A 27,627-nucleotide genomic window follows, 5' to 3' on the forward strand; every position below is an offset into this window, starting at 1 on the left:
GTTAGGGTGTTGTGTGTGCGCATGTGTGTGTATGTGTATATGTGTTTGTTCGTGTGTGTGCGTGAGTGCGTTTGTGAGTGCGTGTGTATGTGTGTTTGTGTGTTTTTTGTGTCGGTGGGGATGTTAGGTGTGTGTACGTGAGACTGTGCGTATATCTATTTTTCTGAGTATGTATGTGTTGATTTAATCGTCCTTGTGATGTGTGTGTGTGAGAGAGAGTGCAACCGTATGTATGTGTGAGGGTGTGTACATATGTGTGCGTCTGTGTGTGTATGTATGTGTGCATCTGTGTGTGTGCGTGGGAGTGTTTTGTGTGAATGTGGGAGTGTGTGTATACGTGAGTGTGTGTATACGTGAGTGTGTGTGTGTCTCTCTCTGTGTCTGAGTGAGTGTGTTGTTTTAAATACCCATTGTGGTGTGTGTGTGTGTGTGTGTAGGCAACCGTATGTGTGTGTGATGGTTCATATGTATGTGTATGTCTGTATGTGTACGTATGTTTATTTGTGTTGTGTGTTGGTGGGGGTGTTATATGTGTGTACGTGAGTTTGTGTGTGTCTCTAAGTATGTTTGTGTTTGAGTTGTCATTGTGGTGCGTGTGTGTGTGAGGGAGCAACTGTATGTGTGTGCATGAGGGTGTATGTGTGTGTGAGCATGTATGTGTGTGTTGTATTTATTAGGTGTCCTTGTACGTTGGGTTTATCCAGGTGAGGTGTATGTGTGTGCATGTGTGTTCCGTGTATGTTGGTACTGGGTATGCGTTTGTATGTGTGTGTACGTGGGTATGGTTTGTGTAGTTTCCTGGTGTATATGTGTACATGTGTGTGTGCGCTGTAATTGTGAGTGATTAGTTTTGTTTGTATTGTTAGTACAGTATATGTGTGTATACGTGTGCGTGTGTTTGTGTGAGTGCGTCTATGTGGCTTGTATTTGTCGGGGAGGTGTGTCATTGTGTGTGCATGCTTCTGTGCATGTGTGCTTGTGGGTGTTTGTTGTGATTGTTGGGATTGTATTGTGTGTGTTTTTCTTTTGAGTGTGTGTGTGACATTTTTACTGGGGAACAGGCGTATGGTGTTTGTATGTGTGTGTACATATGTATGCAAATATGCGTGTGTGAATATGATTTGTGGTTGCTGGAGTGATGTGTAGGTGTGTGCATGTACCTGTTTACATATGTGTGTATGGGTGTTGGTTGTGGTTGCTACAATTGTATTGTAAGTATATATATGCATGTGTTTTTTCTTGAAATGTATGTGGGTTTGTGCTCTGGTGTGGAGATACTTTATGCCATAAGGTGTGAAGGGTGCCACAAAGAATACATAGGGCAAACGAGCTTTACTCTCAGAGAAAGGATGACAGTCCACTGCCAACAATTGAGGGATCCCACCACAAGACAGATACCACTCAGTGGGCACTTAGATCTGTGTGCACAAAACAAGTCCCCCAAATTCCTAGTTTTCCCATTATACCAATGCTCAGACAACACCACTGACCAAACACGAATAAATAGGGAAAATAATCTTATTCAAAAATACAGACCACAGCTCAACATACTCTAACATAAGCCCCCTCCCCAGGTGCACGCCCAAAACAAAGACACACAGATACACAAAATCACACACATCAATACAATGCAAACCTCCGACACGAACACACTTACACACATATATACACACACACACACACAATCACAGTATCTCCACACCAGAGCACAAACCCACATACATTTCAAGAAAAAACACATGCATATATATACTTACAATACAATTGTAGCAACCACAACCAACACCCATACACACATATGTAAACAGGTACATGCACACACCTACACACCACTCCGGCAACCACAAATCATATTCACACACGCATATTTGCATACATATGTACACACACATACAAACACCATACGCCTGTTCCCCAGTAAAAATGTCACACACACACTCAAAAGAAAAACACACACAATACAATCCCAACAATCACAACAAACACCCACAAGCACACATGCACAGAAGCATGCACACACAATGACACACCTCCCCGACAAATACAAGCCACATAGACGCACTCACACAAACACACGCACACGTATACACACATATACTGTACTAACAATACAAACAAAACTAATCACTCACAATTACAGCGCACACACACATGTACACATATACACCAGGAAACTACACAAACCATACCCACGTACACACACATACAAACGCATACCCAGTACCAACATACACGGAACACACATGCACACACATACACCTCACCTGGATAAACCCAACGTACAAGGACACCTAATAAATACAACACACACATACATGCTCACACACACATACACCCTCATGCACACACATACAGTTGCTCCCTCACACACACACGCACCACAATGACAACTCAAACACAAACATACTTAGAGACACACACAAACTCACGTACACACATATAACACCCCCACCAACACACAACACAAATAAACATACGTACACATACAGACATACACATACATATGAACCATCACACACACATACGGTTGCCTACACACACACACACACACACCACAATGGGTATTTAAAACAACACACTCACTCAGACACAGAGAGAGACACACACACACTCACGTATACACACACTCACGTATACACACACTCCCACGCACACACACAGATGCACACAGATGCACACATACATACACACACAGACACACACATATGTACACACCCTCACACATACATACGGTTGCTCTCTCTCTCTCACACACACACATCACAAGGACGATTAAAACAACACATACATATTCAGAAAAATAGATATACGCACAGTCTCACGTACACACACCTGACATCCCCACCGACACAAAAAACACACAAACACACATACACACGCACTCACAAACGCACTCACGCACACACACGAACAAACACATATACACATACACACACATGCGCACACACAACACCCTAACAAATATTAATCACACACATACACACTCACACAAACGTGCACACACATACACACACCATCCTACCATAGATAAAAAACACACACATACTCATATACACATGCCACACACGCACACATACAGACATAGACATACACATACATATGAACCATCACACACATACGTTTGCTTACACACACACACACACACACACCACAAGGTATTTAAAACAACACACCCACTCAGACAGAGAGACACACACACACTCCCACACTCACACAAAACACTCCCACGCACACACACAGATGCACACATACATACACACACATACGCACACACCCTCACACATACATACGGTTGCTCTCACACACACACACACCACAAGGACGATCAAAACAACACATACACACTCAGACAAAGAGATATACGCACAGTCTCACGTACACACACCTAACATCCCCACCGACACAAAAAACACTCAAACACACACTCATATACACATTCCACAATAAACTCTGGGGCCAATAAAAACGGCACACACACAAACACACACACACCCACACCCACACACACGGACACAAACACACATATATACACACACACACATAGAGATGTGCACAAAACCAGTCCCAAAAACCAGTGAACCATGACAGACTGTCACAGACCAACCAAAAATAAAAAAATCTTCTTTAACTCTTCTTCCCTCCCACCCCAGCTAGCCAGTCATACTGTCTCTTAAGACAGTAAAACATTCCCTCAATATACACAAGAGAAAAAGGCCAGGTCAGTTCCTCCTCAATTTTATTCGATTGTCAAAGAATATGTATAAGAATATGTATATGTATTTTTCCATATGTGTATTTTCATACACTGTTTTTAACACTGTTTTTAACAATTTCACCTTAATATCAGAGAATGTGTGACAATCAGTATGTAACACTACAAAGTTCATACAAAGCTTTATACTTTAAATATATTTTATCATCAAAGAATGTATATATGCATTTTAATACTCAAACTGTATTTTAACATTTTTTATTATTCTCAAAGACTTTTGATAATCTTTTTCTAAAAAAGTGAAACCGGTTAAGTAAATAAATATTTTTAAAAAATAAGTGCATTTTCAAACCTTCTTTCATATATATTTCCACTCGTACGGTATTCCACAACTTTACTTTATTATATATATATATATATATATATATATATATATATATATATATACATATATACATACACATATATACACATATATACATGATGATGTGGCCAAAAAGTGCCACTATTATTTTTATCTGTCTGTCTATCTTTCGCTCTCTCTCTAAAAGAACACGCAAGCACACAGACATATATATGTATATTCATTCATGTTTTAGGTATATCTATTTTTCTAACTTCTCCATTCAGATATAAATATAGAAATTTCTTTCACATAACCAGAGACAATCTGACAGTGAAGCCAAACACACAGATACAAATTCACAGCAAAATGAAAATCGACACACCAACAAAAAGACAACTATGCAACGTCTTGCCCTGCATTCCTGAAAAATAGCATCGGAATTTCAGCAAAAACAGACACTATTCTGCATTTGTAAATTCATTGCACTACTACTTACACATCATTTGTACTTTCATTTCACTACAACTTATTGATATTCCTTATCAAAAACAATTCTCATTCCTTTAAGCTATTTTTCTATATGATATACCTATTTTCCTTGCATTGCTGTAACACAGCATCCAAATTTCATTTCACTATTACTTACTGATATTTATTATCAAAAAAATGTCTCCTGAAAAAAGGCCGTCACAAAACGCACACCAAACAAAAGCATGACATGCACAAGAAAACAACAATGAGGCATACACTCAGCTTGCAGATCAGCAAAGAGAAAGAACGCTTGAAGTGCATCTGAAACCAAACATCAACGAAATGCACAACTTGCAGATAGCAAACAAAGAATGGCAATTTGACATGCAACAGAAAATGAAGATGAAGGACATGCACAACTTGCAGCTGATCATCTTCGTAAAGCTTCACATCATATGCAAGAAACAACACAAGAAATTGCAAACAGACTTGCAGAAAGCCAACAAAAATTATATTGATCTTTCTTCTACTTCAATTATTACATAGTTTTCTCATCATCATCTCATCTTCGTTTAACGTCCGTTTTCCATGCTAGTATGGGTTGGACAATTTGACTGAGTACTGGTGAAACCAGATGGCTACACCAGGCTCCAATCTGATTTGGCAGAGTTTCTACAGCTGGATGCCCTTCCTAACGCCAACCACTCAGAGAGTGTAGTGGGTGCTTTTACGTGTCACCCGCACGAAGCCCAGTCAGACTGGCAACGGCCACGCTCAAAATGGTGCATTTCATGTGTCACCTGCACAAGAGCCAGTCCAGGGGCACTGGCACCGATCTTGATAGAAAAATTCTTTCATGTGTCGCCCGCACATGATCCAGTCCAGCGGCACTGGCAACGATCTCGCTTGAAAAATTTCATGTGTCGCCCGCATGAGCCAGTCCAGGGGCACTGGCAATTTCATGTGTCACCCGCACAAGTGCCAGTCCAGGGGCACTGGCAACGATCTCACTCGAAAAATTTCATGTGTCGCCCGCACATGAGCCAGTCCAGGGGCACTGGGAATGGTCTCGCTCGAAAAATTTCATGTGTCACCTGCACATGAGCCAGTCCGGGGGCACCGGCAACGATCTCGCTCGAGAATCCTACGACGGCCCTGCACAAGAGCCAGCCTAGGGGCACTGGCAACGATCTCGCTCAAAAAATTTTCATGTGGCACCCACACAAGACCCAGTCCAGGGGCACTGACAACGATCTCGCTCGAACAATTTTTTACATGTGTCGCCCGCACATGAGCCAGTCCAGGGGCACTGGCAACGATCTCGATCGAAAATACCACGAATGCCAGCCAGACGGCACTGGCAACGGCCACGACCAAAATGGCGCATTTCATGTGTCGCCCGCACATGAGCCAGTCCAGGGGCACTGGCAACGATCTCGATCGAAAATACCACTAATGCCAGCCAGACGGCACTGGCAACAGCCACGCCCAAAATGGCGCATTTCATGTGTCGCCCGCACATGAGCCAGTCCAGGGGCACTGGCAATGGTCTCGCTCGAAAAATTTCATGTGTTGCCCCGCACAAGAGCCAGTCCAGGGGCACTGGCAACGATCTCGCTCGAGAATCCTACGACGGCCCGCACAAGAGCCAGTTCAGGGGCACTGGCAACGACCTCGCTTGAAAAATTTCATGTGTCACCCGCACAAGAGCCAATCCAGGGGCACTGGCAACGATCTCGATCGAAAATCCCATGAAGGCCAGCCAGGTGGCACCGGCAACGGCCACGCCCAAAATGGTGCATTCCATGTGTCGCCCGCACATGAGTTAGTCCAGGGGCACTGGCAATTTCATGTGTCACCCGCACATGAGCCAGTCTGGGGGCACCGGCAACGATCTCGCTCGAAAAATTTCATGTGTCACCTGCACATGAGCCAGTCCGGGGGCACCGGCAACGATCTTGCTCGAGAATCCTACGACGGCCCCCCCATAGATAATACATATATACCTGTTTTATAATCTAAATATGCATTATATATATATATATATATATATAGAGGGAGAGAGAGAGAGAGAGTGAGAGCAAGAGAGAGAGACATGCATATATAATGTATATTTACATATACACACACACACAAATCCAATAGCTAAGCACACATACACACATACATGTAGATATTATATGTACACTTAGATATGTACAAGTAAGTTTTCTTCATGTGCACTTGTATATACATACATACACACACACACATACATACATACATTTGTGTAGTAGTGTGTATACACATTAGTGCATGTACTATAATTCCGCTTGCCTATATAGGGTGTACCTACATATGCGTGGAATGTTTCTCAAATGTAGCTATGGTGCATTATGCATACATTGTACATCTGTCACATAGTATACTTACACAGATGCAAAAAGAAATGTACACACACACACACAAGTTTATATAAGACTACATGTAGAATTGCTTCTGCATTAGTAGACATACATCTACAGATACATCAGTGGGTTATACTAACTGAGTGCTTATATGTGTATGCATGTGTATACTTTTGTTATGTGATATGTCATGTGCAATTGTATGACTGACTGAAGGTGCAGCATGCACACGAGTGTTTTGCATGGCAGAGCTGGTACATTATTATCCGAAGTACATGTAACATGTAGGAGTCATGTGCATAATGTCTATGTGTCTGTAACATAGCTATAGAAGTAAAGGAGTGTTAACTGGGATGGACACACATCTATGATATATAATACACATACATCTATAATATATAATGCACACACACACACACATCTATAATATATAATGCACACACACAGTGGCACGCAGGCACATGCACACACACACACACACACACACACATCCAAATCAATCTGCAGAGATGCACCTAGCCATCAATTTCCATACATTGTATAACCTTTTGCTTGAAAAAACACTAGCAGACTCTTCTAAAAATGCACACATACAGGAGGAGTAAATTATACATATAATAATACGTTCAATGTGGCTCCCGATAAACAGTTAAAGTAACTATCTGATCAACGATGGGTTTTACTCCTAGTATATATGTATCATCCTGCATACATCACACACACACATGCTATTACACACATACATGCACATACCTCCTCTTACACTCTCCTGTCTTAGAAAACACTTTTTCTTTGTCCATCCCCTTCCAGTCATTCCAAAATGTAACTACGTGTGGATTGTTGGTGATATTTTTCCTCAGTCTTCCTATTCTCTTGGACTTTCCTCTGTCTCCTGTTTCTGAAGAAGAGCTTTGCTTGAAACATAAAACACCCTTTCTTTCCTTCCCTGAGCATCTTATTTATATTTTGCATGTACCACATTCTCACATTGTTGTTTTTTTCTTCTTGTGTTTTCACTCCATCTTTTTGGATTGATATTATATATATATATATATATATATATATATATATACACACATATACATAAATCTGTGACAGTTATTTGGTTGCCATAATAAAACTCTGAGTTTCGGATGTCGGGGCAGAAATCTGCTCTGACATCTCATCAGTTATTAAGACAAACAAAAATGCTATATATATATATATATATATATATATATATATATATATATATATATATATAAATAGTTGGAATTTACAAAAAACAAAAGACGAAGACAGGTGTGTAAACAACAAACAGGTGTATTAGTTTAATGTTCGGGAAGGTGAGAATGTCTTTTACATTTCGAACCTATGCACTTCAACAGAAAGGAACACAAGAAAATAAAGAGAGAGAGAATAAAAAAGAAAGCTTTAGTAGCTAGCAGTCAATCATGGTGATGGCTGGACAGAGGTGGTCAGTCAGAAAAGCTAGGAAGGGGAGATAATAAAGTAGTGGTGATCCCAAAACAATGGTGTGCATGTGTGTGTATGTGAGAGCATGTGTGGTTAGGGGCTGGTGACCTTGACGTGTGGGTGTATGCATGTGTAGGTGTGTGGATGATGGTGTGGGTGCTGAGAAGTGGTCAGTGCTAGTGTGTGCGGGGTGGTGTGATGTGGTGTGGTGGTGTGGGTGCTGGGAAGTGGGCAATGCTAGTGTGTGCAGGGTGGTGCGATGCGGTGTGGTAGTGTGTTGATGTGTGGTGCAGTGGTGTTGGGGTGAGGGTGTGGGGTATGTGGGAGTGGAATGGGTTGTATAGAGATGGTGGGGTTGGGATGTTTAGGGGTCTGGTAACGATGAAGGAAGAGATGGGGGAAGGTGGGTAGGAGTGAAGAGAGGAAATAGGTGTCAGAGGAGGAGAGATGAGTGGGAGTGAAGAGAGGAAGTAAGTGTGAGAGGAAGTAAGTGTGAGAGGAAGTAAGTGTGAGAGGAAGTAAGTGTGAGAGGAAGTAAGTGTGAGAGGAAGTAAGTGTGAGAGGAAGAGAGGAGAGAGGAGGGGAGTTGAGCCCATGTGGCACAAAGGAGCGAAGAGAGAAGATGAATTCCTGTTCACGGCGAAGACAGGAGTCTGGATGGCTTCTGTGCAAGGAGAATCCGAACACAGACAGGTGTTATATATATATCATAGTGGTGAAGGCCTTAACTACTAATGAAATTGTAGAGTGCAGTTATGACATGAGTACATTTTAGGCATTATAAACTTGGCAGATGTCTGAATGAAGCTGATTTTTTCCAGAAGAAGAGTTGCTTAAAGTGAGAAATGCCAAGGTGGAGGTGAACTGACCATTCATGCCAAAATTTTTCTTGTGAATGAAATTGCCTGAAAATTCACAGATACTATCATTTTGACCTAAATAACTGCAAAACATTTCATTGAAATCTGTTTGATATTTCCTGAAACAATCACTGTCAATTGAATACTTGTGAAATAGTTATAAAAAAATATTTTGAAACCTTTACTGTCTGGTACTCCTACAGCATCAATGAGATCAAGGACAATGTTCCCACCTAGGTCAAATGCCTTTTCGGTTTTATTGGGACCGTCTTTCTTGCCAGTGTAGAGGTCAAAAGCATGCATATATCCATGCTGAGAACAAAGGACCCAAACTTTGAAACCAAACCAAATTGGTTTTCCTTTTATAAATTGTTTGGCATAGTGTTTGCCATAATATGGAATCATACTTTCGTCAACAGAGAGATGTTCTCCCAAGCCACCATGTTCCTTGAATTTTTTTTGTAAGTGGTCAAGTAGAGGTCTGAGTTTGAATGCATGATTGTCTCCTGAAGTACTGGCATTATCTGCTAAATGGATATTTTTCAATATATTCTTGAATGTCTCGCCTCATGCTATTTTGTAAAATTTTTGGAACATGGTCTTCAGATGACCAATACCGTCTTTTATTAGGGAGTGGACAGAAGCTGACAGAAGCAATCCACTAAAGAATATATAGAGCTCTGATTTGCATACATTCAGAACTTTACCTTTTTGAACAGCATATTGGTTTGTTTGTTCTACAATGTCATCCAGTGTCATCTGTGAAGAACAAACTAAAGAAATCTACTGGATTTGAGCAAGACTTTGCTTCCTCAGATATATCTACAGGCTCACATGACATTGAAACACAATTCTCCACTTTGTTTTTCTTCCAATTTCTTGTTTTACTGAATTTAGTTTGTTTTAGATTTCCTGCACCTTCTTCAGTTTCTTCAGGTATATCCTGTTGACGAGAAGTTTGTGCGTCAGTTACCAAAAGCTCTCTTTTCAGTCAAACTAAGAAACCTATAGCTTCATCATCAGAAGCATTACTACCACCATCAGAGAATTCTATATCGTGAGGGAGACCAATGTGAACATCGCCTCCATTGCTCAGCTCTTCCAATAATCTTTTGCTGCTGTAAGACTGAAAGAAAAATTACAATGATATTGTAAATAAAAACCAGAGACTATTTCATATATATTATATTGGCTATTTAAAATGTGAAGTTATATCAACACGCATAAAATATTAGGTGCGTTGTTTTATGTCTAAGTTGTCGGATGTCTGTTATAATGGACAGGGCATTATATTTTATTTTGTTTACAACATATTTTTCAAATAGTAACAAATAATAGTTGTCATCTCACCTATGATCATAGAAAAACACATAAGAAACCACAATAATACCTACAGAATTAAATAATTGGAAATAATTGGCTTTCCATTTACTACGCGTCCTGCTTGTACTTGCCATGCTGCACATGTGGTTGCTACAAGTTACAAGTTATGGTGCAAGCATTTGTTCAAACAAACTGCATACACTTTAAGAACATGTATCATTCTTTGATACAGATTATACACAAATCACACTTTGTATCAAGTTATTTGTTTTATACCCTTATAAATTAAGTGTCAGTTTAAACGGATGATCAGCATGAATTGGTTAAACTGGTGCTGTATTTATTGACCTTGTGAGGATTAAAGACAAAGTTGACCTCAGTAAGATTTGCACATCAATCACATCCAACATAAAGGCTCAATTAATAACACAAAAGTTAAGGTATTATCAACGCATATAACAGGCATGACACATAGACAGATTACAGAGGCTACACACATAGTAATAGAAAAAAAACAAGCCTTAACAGAAAACATGAATGGAACAATAACATCCACCACCACCAACTATGCAACATGATGACTAAAGACAATGGGAGAAATAAAACCCAGATACAAACAGTATAATATACACACTCATATACGCACACACACAAAAGACACACATATACATACTTAAGAGGGAATGGGGGTAAAATGGAAAGATAAATAAGAGTGTGTGTGTATAAATATATATATATACACACACACACATACATACACAATCACACATATCTGTCTGTTCTTGACTTTTATACTCTCACAAACCCACCTACCCAGCCAACTTTGATTTTCTGTCCCTGTTCTCTCTTTATCCACCTTCTTGTACCTTGTGAGTACAGCCTGACACCTTATCTGCACTGCCCTTTCTCCTATGTATCTCCTCTACAACAGAACATCCATTCCTGTTCATCCAACACTTGACACAAAATCACTTGCCTCAATATTGCGATTCCCACTCTATCAATGTGTCTTATCTTGCAAGTTACTTGGTGACTTCAGGAATGCTGGCACCATGGAAAGAGTTCCTAGTGCACTCTGTAAAATTGTTGACATTTTGAAGGGCATCCAGCCACAACAGAAATCATGTCAAAGCTAACATTGGAGATTAAGACAGTGTTTGACTTGTCAAATCCTGTCAAACCATCCCACCCATGCAGGCATGGATACAGACGTCAAATGATGATGATGAGGAGGAAGAGGAATTACACAGCTTTCAACAATGAGTATTTAATTCAGTTGTACAATCAATTGAATTACCAGTTCATTGAAAGAGCTTGCATGTGGTTGAGTATTCCATATACATATGTTTCCTTAACATAATCTTCAGGCTAAGTCAGCATGATATGGTATGTGACAAAGCTGGATCTTTGAATTTCCAATGGATGTTCAAACAGTTTCCATCAATCCAATTTCACCCACAAGTTTATTATATCCATGCAGTCACAATGAAATACCTAAAAGTAGAGTCATTCATTAAATGTTCTCATTATATCCAATATTCATGTTATACAAGATATTCCAAATTCTTTTTATATGTTCAAACATCAAGCACATATATTATCCACAAAATTACAAGCAACTACAGAAAATTAGGTTCATGCATAACCAGAACATTAGAGTCCATATTATATTGGATATTCCATTGGTGTTGGTCTTATACATCTGAAGATAATGCAGAGAAAAATGCTTTCCATACTTGTGCTATTAGGTAATTTCCAAGAATTGCACCAATATTTCAGACAGTCAAGATAAAAGGGCCAAAAACTTTCAAAATGTACTGTTCAGCCAAAATGGAATCAGATATTTAATGGCCTAATACATAAACTTGATCTGTTTATCTTGATCATCTGAAATATTGGTGCAATTTTTGGAAATTATGTAATAACTTAAGTATGGAATGTGCTTTTCTGTGCATAATATTCAGACATGTAAATCTAACACCTATTTTCAAGAGAACATGAAAAGATTGTTTTTTTGCAATAGTATAATCTTGAAGTACACACAAAGCTATACAGTCGACTTTGGTATATGAGCAAAGAAAAGAAATTATAAGGACTCGTGAATAGTTTCTGAGGAACCCATGATGGGTTATGAAAAAGCTGTTCATTGAACCAAAGAGTACACAAATGAAGAACTCAGATTTACATTTGGTACCTTCACAACAGACTGGCACTGCCTAGAGACTAGCATTGCTGTTGGCTGCACAATATGTCACATGGTTTATTCTAGTCACGGTGATGGTCTTGAAAGCAACAAACATTTCAGAACAAATGGCCTATATACAGTCACCTAAGAAAGCCTTCATGGCTGATCTGATACTTCTATAGATAAGTGGATCATGCAGAATGCCATTTCAAGGCTAGACAAGCTGATAGAGTGGTCAAGGATGCAGTTCAGAGCAAAAAAAGTCATGCAATCTGACATTTATTAAGGGAATGCAGAAAGAAGTGAAATTTAAAATAATAGAAAGCATACCAACAGTCAAGGAAAAATCTGTTAAGAGCCTGGAGTGAGCATACTCAGAACATTGTCAGATAGGAGCCACAGAATGAAGATTATGAAGCAAGCTGATAATGGAATAAAAGTAATTGATGGTTCAAAGTTACCAGGCAAGTATAAAATATGGTGTCTACAGTTTGGTTTATATCCACACATTTTATGGCCACTATTAATATATACACTGTTACGGGTTAAAATCATTGAGCAAAAGCGCAATATGTTCATTAGAATAAGGTTAGGGCTACCTCATATAATAAACATCTCAGCTCTTACCACTGACATCAATCATTGAAATTTATAAAGTAGGGAAGGTATGTACAGTGATGATGCTAAGAAAATCAAAATAAAGCATAATCCAACCAGATATTAAAAAAAAGAGCCAGGAAGTAGAAAGCATAAACAGAAAAAGATGACATCTTGTCTTCACTTAAACACTGAGACATGGTGGATGCTTTGCAAATTGATTGGAATGGATTAGTGTTTGGCTCAGATTGGTTGAGACCACTTTCAAGTATAATACACAGTGAACATAAATTTGTTGGTAGTAACAGTGTCAAGGCAAGGGAAGTAAAGAGAAAAGAGCTTGCTTTGATTCAATACTCTCAACAAGGACAAATGACAAGATGGGAAGAGCATGTAGTTGAGAGAAAAATAAGTTACAATGGAATATAGAAATGATGCACATCACAACTAAGTTTTTTTGATTAATTCATCCTATTGGTGCTTTGCTGTTGCCTACAAGCCTGGTGAGATGGAACATATCAAAAAATGATAAATGCAGATGTGGGGAAGTAGGAACATATTCTTTCCAAGTGTTCACTGGCACTGGAAAGATATACCTGGAGACACAGTCTGGTTCTTAAGATCCTCTTCAATGCTGCAGAGAACCAAATGGCTCTAATCAACAGTGGAAAGAAACTGCAGAAGAAACAGTTAGAGATGTCATTACCTTCATGTGTCCAGGACAGCAGATCCACTTGAAGAAGAAACTTCCTATGAACAATGAAATGTGGAATGGCTATTGAGAGATGGCTGCAGATTTCCTGTAAACAATGAAAAGTGGAACGGCAGTTGTGAGGTGCCAAGGATTCTTGCCCATTCCAGTTATGAAGGAACCTGATATTATCTCTTATTTTTTACTTATTTCAGTTATTAGACTGTGGCCATGCTGGGGCTCTGCCTTCAATAATTTTAGCTGAACAAAATGACTCAGTACAATAATACTTCACCTTACAAGGATCCACTTTATGAGACCCCGGATTTACAAGTTTCATTTTTCAAGCACAAGATTTAAATTTTGATAAAAGTGCAAAAGTTTCTACTGCTATAACAAATACTTCACCATGTTACCAAGAAATTTATAGAGAGCAGAAAAAAGCTTTTTCTAAGCAAACAACTCAAGACTTGTTTTTAAAAAAAAAATCTACGAGTCAGTCTATGAGAGCTTGTGAATTGGCGATCGCATCTACAAGTGATAGTGTGCATGAGTCATGGTAACATGCTTTACCATGTTACCAAGAAATTTACAGAGAGCGGAAAAAAGCTTTTTCTAAGCAAACAATTCTAGACTTGTTTTTTATAAAAAAATCTACCAGTCGATCTATGAGAGCTTGTAAATTGGCGATCACATCTACAAGTAATAGCGTGTGGAAGTCTAGTGCAAGTGAAAATGATTCAGAAAATGATTAGAATAATATTTTTTTATTATAAATGATCCTGACATTCTTTTTACTTTACATAAAATATTCTTCACAGTCTATTGTTGTTTTATAGCCATTCATTTATGAGTATCATAAATTTTATAAGTAAAATATTTTTCTGGGAATAAATTACGATTTATAACATTTATAACATTGCTACTATGGGAAATTATTGCTCTGCTTTATAAGTTTGCTCTTCATGAGCAGTCTCTGGGAACAAATTAACTCGTATATTGAGGCATTACTGTACTTTTTTAAAGTCTGGTGCTTATTCTGTTGGTTCTCTTTTGCTGAATTGCTAAGTTAGAGGGATGTAAACACACCAACACAGGTTGTCAAGTGGTGGTGAGATACATACACATTTATGACAGGTTTCTTTCAATTTCCTTCTACCAAATCCACTCACAAGGCTTTGGTGGCTCTGAGACTATAGTGGAAGACACTTGTTTAACGTGCCACACAGTGGACTCAACCCAGAACCATGTGGTCAGGAAGCAAACTTCTTAACACAATGAAAATGAAAAACAATGAAGACATTGTAAAATACCATGAATTAACTATAGAAGAATTTGAACTCAGAAAGTAAAAAGATATGTCCCTCTATAATTTCTATATCCATCCTGCTCTTCAATTCATTTTACATATTGCACCGTGATATATGGAAGATACTTAAAATATAATTTTCCTATTTTAATACATAATAAATTAAAATCTGTTCTCAATTATTTAATTCAGCTAGAAATTATTACTGGCCAGTTTAAGTTACTCTTAATAAGATTGTAAAAATGATTATTTTGTCTTATTTTTCATCTATATTTGCATAAACAACATTCACATATACGTGCGTGCGTACAAATATCATTTTATCTTATTCATAAAACCATTTTCATTTATATTTTGCTTTATTACACACAGAAGGGTAAAATTCAACTGATTGGCAAAGGTTCACATACTCAGAAACTACAACCACTGGCATCCAGGTGCTATGTTTCTTCATTTCTCTTCTCCCACTACTACAACAGACTCCAAAATAACTAGTTACATATTTGCCACCAACCAGATTCATTTGACACAACTGCCTCTCTTTCCATGTCATCTCTCTTGTGTTTCACTAATCAGAACAGTAAATTTCTAAAATCATTTACCTACCCAAATATTTTTCTGTAGATGTTAACTTACATATCTACCTCACCAGACTAAGAAGGACTGCAAAGATCATAGGTCCTGCTTCCCCTCAAATATAAGGTGTGTGTGTGTGTGTGTGTGTGTGTGTGTGCATGTGCAGAAGAGAAAGAGAGGAGAGAGAGAGAGTGTGTGTGTATACATGCGCATGTGTGTGTGTACACATGCGCATGTGTGTGTGTGTCTGTAGGCATGTGTGTGTGCATGTGTGTGAGTGCATGCATGCATGCACATAATTTAGAAACAATATTTTAAGTTTGTTTTACCAGGCCTGTCTTTTCTTGTTTTACAGCAGTGAGGGTTGTCATTGTATCTGGACTTGTTGATAACACTGAGTAATCAATTTATATGTTCTGAAAGTAAAAATATATAATAAAAATAAATAAATGTATTTTACTATTGTGAAATGAATATATAGTTAAAATGTTTTATTGGTGCATATAATTTTAAAATTCAAATTCAGTTTACATATTTTATCAGCTGATACTAGAAGGAATAGTCAATTAGGACATTTGCTTAAAATAAGCAATAGCTCTTGCCATGATTATACTTAATCTTTTATCTTTTACTTGTTTCAGTCATTGGATTGCAGCCATGCTGGGGCAACACCTTGCAGAACATTTTAGTTGAATGAATTGATCCCAGTACTTATTTTTTTGTTAGCCTGATACTTATTCTTTTTGCCAAACTGCTACTTTACAGGGATGTAAACAAACCAACACTGGTTGTCAAGCAATGGTGGGGACAAACATAGGCACAAAGACACACACACACTTATACTCACACACAAGAAAGCCCATAAAAATGCAAAACAAAGTGGAAAAAATAGTACTCAGATACCAAAGGTAGAGTAATTCACTGTTATTAAAGCTGCAAAATATTCATAAAACTGTTTTTCAGAATTTCATGTTCCTATTCATCAGGCAGTTGTTATGAATACTTAGTTAATATCATGATTGTATATGGAATAAAAGGTTATGTAATATAATTCAAATCAACGAATAAGCATTTAAATTTCATTGGGCGGCAGGTTTTCAAAATATAATGGTGTAATTTTCATTACAAGTTACTATACACATATAGAATCCTTTGTATCTCTGTCTGTTCCCAATGCATTCCAAAACAGCTCAACAAAATCAAATCAAATTTTACATGGTAATACTACCACACCCCAAGACTGGCAACATATAATGTTTTTGGATTTGGATTAAAACAATGCAACATTGGTAATTGTTCCGTGTTACGTCTCAAAACTCGAAGAAAAGTGAAACCTTTAAGGGTTTAAGAGTTATAAATAGTTTCACTATGCATGTATGCATATGAATATACATATATGTATATCTTTGTATATATATACATGTATGTATATATATGTATATATATATACATGTATGTATATATATGTATATATGTATGTACATATATATATATATATATATATATATATATATATATATATATATATATATATGTATGTATTATTACAAATAAAAGGGTAAAGGAATATCAATTTATTAATTTATTAATAAATTAACAATTAATAATTTTTACCAAGCCCTTCGGTATGTAAACATGCTATCTGTTGGAGTTTCAGCACTTTAACTGCTATTTCTGAACTTCGGTATGTGGTGAAGCAACTGTTGCTGATCCCTTAATTATGTATATATATATGTATATATATGTATGTGTATATATGTGTGTGTATGTATATATGCATATATATTTGTATATTATATGATTAAATGCCACGCATCAATTTCCAGGTAAGTTGTATCATAATAATTTCGATGTGATACTTTCTATCTCTTTCTTTTACTCTTTCCCTCTCCTCTTTCGTTTCCTCTCTCTTCCTTTCTCTAATTCGTTTTATCTCCCCTTCTCCCACTTTCGTTTTTTTCTCTCATCCCTTCCCTAATTCTTTTCCTCCCCACTTCACCTGTCTGCCCTCTCTCTCCCACCTTTGCTCTCTTGATTGCTCACACGTGACCGTTGGCCATCTTTCTTTTCCTAACTTGAATTTCTTTCTTTGTGATCAGCTGCAAGGATAAGACAGATTCTTGTCAGAGCTTGTTCCTCCATGTTCACCAACTCGCCTCATTCAGGCTTACCTGCCCCTCCTGTTTGTTTTCACCGTCCTGTTTTTGTTACCAACTTTGACCCTCCGCAAAATCCCAAATTTTATTTAATTTGCCTTGCGGGAGCAACTGTTTTGTCGAATACGAACCTTGTCATGAATTGCTCAAAAATACGAAGTAGAAAAACAGCCGACAACTGATGAAGGGTCGTTTTTTTTATGTTGCTTGTCTTGTTTTCCATTTGTTTCTTTTGTTGTTCGCAATAAAAGTTCGTATTCCATGTTTTCATATTTCGTATTTCATGTTTACGTTCTGTAGTGTGCTATGCCCATATATGCATGTGTATATACATATGTACGTATATATGCATGTATATATTTTATATATATATATATATATATATATATATATATATATACGTGTGTGTGTATATGTATGTATATATATATATATATGTGTGTGTGTGTCTATATATCTATGTATGTGTATATATATGTGTGTGCGTGTGTGTGTGTGTGTGTATATATATATATATATATATATATATATATAAAATTTAAATAAGAGTTTTGACGCTAATATCCACTTATATTAAAGTTTATTACCTATGTCAACATTTCTTTATAAGGTCAAATTCAACTCTCAATTCAAGTTAAATAAGTAAATTATCTTACACATCCTCAGGGTAAAAAGTAAGCAGTAAACATCAAAAAATTTATAATCTCTAAGTCTGATTCATATTCAAATTCCTCCTTAAATAAAAGTCCGTCTAAGGGACAAAACCCTCATAATATTATTAATTATAAACAATTAAGTATTACAAATTATTGATTTCTGGTAATACATTCCAAACTAATGGAAATCTATATTATATTATCTCTAGAAACTTTAGAAAATAAATACAAATATACAATTTTATTATTAGTGATAAATTATCCTGTCTTTTAAACCTAATGTTATACTATAATACCCAATCATACTGAAATTTATAATTTATTTAAACTAGAAAAACGTATGTCTAAGAAAATGGCTACATCTGAAAGCATTGTATGTGAGTTTATTTATTCACTTACCCTTAGAGAATAATATAAAAAATAATTCTAGATTACACAGCGAGCAATATCTCTTACCTTTGTCATAAGGGAAATATTTTCCAATAATTGACCATTCTAACGAATATTGCTTTTTTTGTTCCTTCAGTTCCTAAATGAATTTACTAAGACTAGTACTCGCTATTTTACTTCTATCTCTAAAAGTATTATAATGGTTCGATATTCGTTTACAAATTTGTCCCGAAGAACAACCCACATATATGCTAACATCTGTTTGAGTCGTTACCTTACATTGATAAACTATATTCTTCGATCTCACATTTGGGCCTTCAAACTTCAATCTTCTGGGGTTAACCTCTGTTACTGTAATCATAGTACGATTATTATTATTATTATTATTTATATCAGGGTTCTCATCATTATCCTCCCCAATTCCCTTTGATTTAAGTATTTTAAAATTATGAGCTGCAATTATTTGGGCTAAGTTCTTAGTGTTTGAGAAACCAAACCTAATGCTATGTGTATAGGCTATCACTGTGATCTCACTTTACTTGCCAGGTCTTCTCAAGCACAGCATATCTCCAGAGGTCTTGGTCTCTTGTCATTGCCTCTGTGAGGCCCAACGTTGGAAGGTCATGCGTCACCACCTCATCCCATGTCTTCCTGGGTCTCCATCTTCTACAGGTTCCTTCCACTGTTAGGGAGTGACACTTCTTCACACAACTCTCCCAACCCCACTTCTGGCTATCTGGTACAGTTCCTTGCTACCCCCACTCTTCCAGGTTTTCCAGGCCTATTTCTTTGCTCTAATGGCCTTGTCTACCATATTATTCTACCACCATGTTACCCTAGGTCTGGAAGGGACTTTGCACCAGCTTCAGATTTGGTCTGTGGTGCCCAGTAAGCTGTCACGTAGGAATTTCCAGTTACCATCTATGTCCGATGTCTGTAGCTCCTCCTCCCTCTTATCAAATTTCTCATTTAGGATGTCCCTAAATCTTTGACCATGTGAAGTGTTTTTTAGCTTCCAAATCCTTCTTTTCTAAATTGGTTGGCTTCTTGGCATCCTTCTGGCCTGGAGTCTAAAGTCAATAATGACTAGTCTATGCTGGGGGATACATTCTTCACCAGATTGGGTCTTTGTATTTCAGTCTGGTGAGGTTGAAATCAATCTGGTTAGCAGAGTTGCTTTATTGATAGGTTATCAGTTGCTGATTAATAGGTTGCATGCATCACAGAACTCCAGGAGCCTAGTTCCCTCTTTGTTTCAGGAATCAATTTTATGGCCCCCATGAACACCATGGAAGATACCAGGTTGCCGTCTGACATGCCCATTGTCATGTATATAAGATATACATGTATATATATATATATATACACATATATATATTCTCATTGTGTTTAACGGTTTTTGTGATGTCCTGTACCCATATATGCATATATGTATACATATATATATTTATATATTCTTTATGTTATTATATGATCGAACGCCACGCACTGTCTCCAAGTAAGTTTTATCTTAATAATTTCTGCGCACTCTACTATTACTATCACGTCCCTGTCTATCTCTCACCATCTCTTGTTCTTCATCCTTTCTGTTTTTCTCTCCCAATCCTCCCCTATTCTTCTCTTCCTTTCACTGTTACCTCTCTCTCACTCCTCCTCCTTGACCCTCTCGTCGCTGACATGTGACGAAAATGATTATTTCTTTCTACTTCCTGTCTTCCTATAGAGAAGATGCGAATTTTTTTGTCTCTCATTCACATCTAACTTCGCATTCAAAATAATAATTTTTCTATCATCTTGGCCTTACCATTTCTTCTCACTGTCCTGTTCTTGTTTACACTTTCACCCACCGCAAAAAATTCCAAATTTAATTAATTTGTTTTTGCAGGAAGGACTGTTCCAATGAAGTTGCATATTGTCCTTGCCTTTGAAATGCGGAGTAGATGGAACAGGGACAACTGAAGAAGGGAAATATTCTTTATGTTGCTTGTCTCGTTTCTCTGTTTGTTTTTTCGTTGTTCGAAGAAAAGTTTGTTTTCTGTCTTTGTCTTTATGTTTTCGTTTCTCATTGTGTTTAACGATTTTTGCGATGTCCTGTACCCATATATACATGTATGTATGTACATATATGTATGGATATATGCATATATTCATATATTTATGTATATTTTATATATATATATATATATATATATATATATATATATATATATATATATATACATACATATATATACATGTATATATATATATATATATATATATATATATATATATATATATATATATATATATATATATATATATATATATATATACATGTATATATATATATATATATATATATATATACATGTCGTCGTCGTCGTCGTTTAACGTCCGCTTTCCATGCTAGCATGGGTTGGACGATTTGACTGAGGACTGGTGAAACCAGATGGCTACACCAGGCTCCAATCTGATTTGGCAGTGTTTCTACAGCTGGATGCCCTTCCTAACGCCAACCACTCAGAGAGTGTAGTGGGTGCTTTTACGTGTCACCCGCACAAAGGCCAGTCAGGCGGTACTGGCAACGGCCACGCTCATCTCACTCGGGAAACCTCATGTGTCACCCGCACAAGAGCCAGTCCAGGGGCACCAGCAACGATCCCGCTCGAAAATCCCACAACAACCCCACCCAAGAGCCAGTTCAGGGGCACCGGCAACGATCTCGCTCGAAGAAATTTCATGTGTCGCCAGCACAAGGGCCAGTCAGGCGGTACTGGCAATGGCCACGCTCATCTCGCTCGAAAAACCTCATGTGTCACCCGCACAAGAGCCAGTCCAGGGGCACCGGCAACGATCTCGCTCGAAAAACCTCATGTGTCACCCGCACAAGAGCCGGCCCAGGGGCGTCACCCGCACATGAGCCAGTCCAGGGGCACTGGCAACGATGCCGCTCGAAAGATTCATGTGTCGCCCGCACATGAGCCAGTCCAGGGGCACTGGCAACGATCCCGCTCGAAAGATTTCATATGTCGCCCGCACATGAGCCAGTCCAGAGGCACCGGCAACGATCTCGCTCGAAAGATTTCATGTGACGCTCGCACATGAGCCAGTCCAGGGGCACTGGCCACGATCCCGCTCTCGCTCGAGAGATATCATGTGTCACCCGCACATGAGCCAGTCCAGGGGCACTGGCAACGAACCCGCTCAAAACATTTCATGTGTCACCCGCACAAGAGTCAGTCCAGGGGCACTGACAATGATCTCGCTCAAAAGATATCATGTGTCGCCCGCACATGAGCCAGTCCAGGGGCTCTGACACAATCCCGCTCGAAATATTTCATGTGTCGCCCGCACATGAGCCAGTCCAGGGGCACTGGCAATGATGCCGCTCGAAAGATTCATGTGTCGCCCGCACATGAGCCAGTCCAGAGGCACTGGCAACGATCCCGCTCGAAAAATTTCATGTGTCGCCCGCACATGAGCCAGTCCAGAGGCACCGGCAATGATCTCGCTCGAAAGATTTCATGTGACGCTCGCACATGAGCCAGTCCAGGGGCACTGGCCACGATCCCGCTCGAAAGATTTCATGTCTCGCCCACACAAGAGCCAGTCCAGGGGCACTGGCAACGATCCCGCTTGAAAGATTTCATGTGTCGCCCGCACATGAGCCAGTCCAGAGGCACCGGCAACGATCTCGCTCGGAAGATTTCATGTGTCACCCGCACATGAGCCAGTCCAGGGGCACTGGCAACGATCTCGATCTCGCTCGAGAGATATCATGTGTCGCCCGCACATGAGCCAGTCCAGGGGCACTGGCAACGAACCCGCTCAAAACATTTCATGTGTCACCCGCACAAGAGTCAGTCCAGGGGCACTGACAATGATCTCGCTCAAAAGATATCATGTGTCGCCCGCACATGAGCCAGTCCAGGGGCTCTGACACAATCCCGCTCGAAATATTTCATGTGTCGCCCGCACATGAGCCAGTCCAGGGGCACTGGCAACGATGCCGCTCGAAAGATTCATGTGTCGCCCGCACATGAGCCAGTCCAGAGGCACTGGCAACGATCCCGCTCGAAAAATTTCATGTGTCGCCCGCACATGAGCCAGTCCAGAGGCACCGGCAATGATCTCGCTCGAAAGATTTCATGTGACGCTCGCACATGAGCCAGTCCAGGGGCACTGGCCACGATCCCGCTCGAAAGATTTCATGTCTCGCCCGCACAAGAGCCAGTCCAGGGGCACTGGCAACGATCCCGCTTGAAAGATTTCATGTGTCGCCCGCACATGAGCCAGTCCAGAGGCACCGGCAACGATCTCGCTCGGAAGATTTCATGTGTCACCCGCACATGAGCCAGTCCAGGGGCACTGGCAACGATCTCGATCTCGCTCGAGAGATATCATGTGTCGCCCGCACATGAGCCAGTCCAGGGGCACTGGCAATGATCTCGCACGAAAGATTTCATGTGTCACCCGCACATGAGCCAGTCTGGGGGAACCAGCAATGATCTCGCTCGAAAAAACCTCATGTGTCACCCGCACAAGAGCCAGCCCGGGGGCACCGACAACGATCTCGCTCGAAAAAACCTCATGTGTCACCCGCACAAGAGCTAGTATATATATATATATATATATATATATATAACAATATATTATAAATTAACTACCAACAAAAATAATTGGTAAGCTAACTTAAAAAATCATCACCTAAATAGCAGAAAAAAACGACAGTGAAGATATGCAGACTCTTCAAGAATCGATCCTTTTGGTTATATTAATAATAATAAAGGAGTTACGACGCAAAAACGTATAAATTCAAAAGAACATATTTATCTTCTTCAATATATATTTCAGTATAAAGAATTCATTAAGATGCTTAAATCAACATTTCTTTACACATCATTCAGGAACAGATATAACATCAGAAAAAATACATTCCATTTAAAAACACAAACCGTTCATGGCGAAAAAATTTCAATTACAAAAAACGAACAAAATTTTTAAAGTTTTAGCAAAAAGAACGCTATTACCTACATACAGGCATGTGGATGTATGTGTGTGTGTGTGTATATGTATGTGTGTGTGTGTGTGTGTGTATGTGTTTATGACTTGTGATCTTTGCTTCTTTGTGTATCCATATATACACATGTGAGAGTGCACGTGTGTGCGTGCAAGAGCGTGTGTGAGCGTATGAACGTGTGTGCGCGTGTGTGTACGGGCGCACACGGGGATGCCTGTATGTAGGTAATAGCGTTCTTTTTGCTAAAACTTTAAAAATTTTGTTCGTTTTTTGTAATTGAAATTTTTTCGCCATGAACTGTTCTGGGGCCACTACTGTTCATAGTGGCCCTTCTGGACATGCCCACGGTCACTCGGAGAGCCACTGTCACTAGCTATGCTGATGACACAAAGATATCTCAGGCAATAAAGAATCCTGATGATATTGTAAGCCTGCAGAATGACCTAAATGCAATATATGAGTGGGCAGAATTGCCTCGAGTTCTGCTGTCCGCTTAACACCGTGTGGTGACCACAACTGAGAGCAATAGTCTAGGCGGCTCAGAACAAATGTCTTCCATAGAATCAACATGACTTTTTGATCCCTTGTACGGAAAGTCCTCAGTATCCACCCCGCCAGTTGTCTGCACCTTGCTGTCAACTTGACAATGTGCATGTGAAATGATGCATCACTACACATGTTGATGCCCAGATCTCTCACTGTTTGTGGTTCTGGGATTGCAGTACCTCCAGGCCCTGTGTATGCCAGTTGGGAGGTACTTGTGGTCTTGTAGCGCAGTACTTGAAATTTTTTTGCATTGAACTGCATATTATTTTGCTCTGCCCACTCATATATTGCATTTAGGTCATTCTGCAGGCTTACAATATCATCAGGATTCTTTATTGCCTGAGATATCTTTGTGTCATCAGCATAGCTAGTGACAGTGGCTCTCCGAGTGACCGTGGGCATGTCCAGAAGGGCCACTATCAACATTTGAATGGTCAAGTAGCTGCTTCAGGACCCAGTCATAATGCTGCAAGAGCTGCGTGAGGCAGCTTCTACCTGGACGGAAACCATGCTGGGTCTCATTCAGCAAGTCATTTTCTTCTAGGAACGCAATCAATCTCCTTCTGACAATTCGTTCCATGACTTTGCTAATATGTGAAGTCAGAGAGATGGGCCTGTAGTTTCCACCCTCTGCTCTGCTTCCACCTTTATGGATAGGACATATGGTGCCTTCCTTCAGCTTTTTGGGAAGTTTACCATTTGCAAGGAAACTCTGGAAGAGTATCCGGAGTGGTCCTGCTAATTCTTGTTTACACGACTTTAAGAGGACAGCTGGGAAACCATCGGGGCCAGTTGCCGAATTTGAGCTCATTTCATTTATGGCAGCTATCACATCTTCCTCTTCAATGTCAATGTAGGTAATGGATGCAGTCCCCTTCTGCTGAGTGCTATTGTCAAAGAAATCAGCTGGGTTCTTTATCTGCATGTGACTCAGAGGAGAGGTGAAGACACTCTTGAATTGTGTACTGAGCACTTCACTTATCCATGTGGGATCTGCAGTCAGTGAGCCATTAGGCAGGAACAGGGGTCCTATCTTATACTGCACCGTAGCAGTCTCCTTTGCAAATCTATAGAAAGCCTTGGGGTTTGTTTTTATGCTTTCTACTGCTCTCTTTTCCTTCTCTGCTCTCTCCTTTTCATGGGAGAGTTTAATTTTGTTTTCTATTTCTAACAGTGTTAGTTTTAATTTAGCCCTTTTCCTATCCTCCAGTTCTCTATTTAACTGGTTTGAGACCTTTGTTCTGTGTCTCATAAGGATTTTCCTGTCTCTAGGAATTCTATTGGCATGTTTGCTGGTCTTTCTATATGGCACGTGTTTGGTGCATATGTCTTGTATGGTTGACATAAAATGACTTAGTTTGAGGTCATTGTCTTGTATAGAAAGCCTGTCATGCCAGTTTTGATTTCGAATCTCTCTGCGAAATGACTTCCAGTCCGCCCCGTGGAAATTCAGGTTGGATATTGCTTGAGTCCTCCTGGTGGGGTGGGTGTCAGTGGGTTGTCTAGGACCATACATAGTTAATTCTATAATGTTATGATCTGAGAGAGATGTGGGCGTTATTTTCACATTATGGATTAGGCTCACATTGTTTGTGAAGCAGAGATCCAAAATATTGCTTCCCCTGGTTGGTTGGAGTATCACTTGTTCCATGAACAGCATGTTGGATAGTTCTAGCAATGATTTTGCCTGGCTTTGTTCATGCAGTGACATCCCAGAGAGGATGTGACCTTCAGGCCATTTAACATTTGGGAGGTTAAAGTCACCTAGGAAAAGTATATTGATGTGTTGGTCCAGATTTGTCAGGACCTCTTCTATGCGTCTGAGGCTGTCCTCAAATTTACCTTCCTGCTTTGCGGTATTTGGTGGACGGTATGTTGAGCATACAACTACATCAATTTGTTTTATGTGTACTATTAAAGTATCACATACAGAGTTTGAGTGTGATAGTAGTAGTAGGGGTGTTACATCTTCTCGGATGTACATTGCAACTCCCACATGACTTCTATCCCTTCTGTCTGTTCGGAGTACGGCATACTCTGGTATATTTATCTCCGCATCTGCTATATTAGGTGTTAGATGCGTTTCAGTAAGCACCATGCATATTGCTTGATTGCATGTTACTAGGTCTTTCAGGTATAGGAACTTGTCTTTGCCGCCTGTTCTTAATAGGCCCCGGATATTCAGTAGGAATATGGGTGTGATATCTGTGCAGGGGTTCTTGGTGTTAGCGGTGGCCATCCCTGATCCATCATCTGTGGTGGTCTTGGACAATGGTTCGTGTGGCATTGACTCTGTACCCTCTGCATCCACGTTAACTGTTGTACCATTTTCTGGGCCACGCTTAAAAAAGCTTGCTGCTCAGCTACTGCAGTTCGTACAGCCTCTGCATACAGCCTTTTTTGGGGAGCAGAAGGAATATACGGGCTTCTCTCTTTGTGAGTCCTGTTGGTATTCTGTGGATTATGTGTACGTAGATTTAAGCTTTCTGATCTCCCTTTTCTGCGCTCCCGTTTATTTTCTTGTAAGTGGTTATCTACCTTGTTTAGCTGGTGTTGTATATATATATAATACACATGTATATATATATATATATATATATATATACACATGTGTGTATATATATATATATATATATATATATATATATATATATATATATATTATATATGTATATATATACACGTATATATATATATATATATATATATGTATATATATACACATGTATATATATATAGTATATATATATATATATATATATGTATATATATACACATGTATATATATATATATATATATATATATATATATATATACACATGTATATATATATATATATATATATATATATATATATATATATATATATATATATGTATTATATATACACATGTATATATATATATATATATATATATATATATATGTATATATATATATACACATGTATATATATATATATAT

The 27,627-nt window shown here is 38.9% G+C and overlaps 1 protein-coding gene across 1 annotated transcript in view; it reads right to left on the reverse strand.

The window, feature by feature from the left end:
* The window catches only part of LOC106869597 (HORMA domain-containing protein 1), a 660,018-nt gene that overhangs the window by 580,154 nt on the left and 52,237 nt on the right, over positions 1–27,627 (reverse strand). The window contains exon 2 of the mRNA XM_089352345.1: positions 16,242–16,328. Coding sequence (XP_089208471.1) covers positions 16,242–16,283 — 42 coding nt within the window. The 5' untranslated portion in view covers positions 16,284–16,328. The remainder of the gene's footprint in view (positions 1–16,241; positions 16,329–27,627) is intronic.

This window comes from Octopus bimaculoides, chromosome 5 (genome assembly GCF_046866305.1).
Source record: "Octopus bimaculoides isolate indiv1 chromosome 5, ASM4686630v1, whole genome shotgun sequence".
Classification (NCBI taxonomy): Eukaryota; Metazoa; Mollusca; class Cephalopoda; order Octopoda; family Octopodidae; genus Octopus; species Octopus bimaculoides.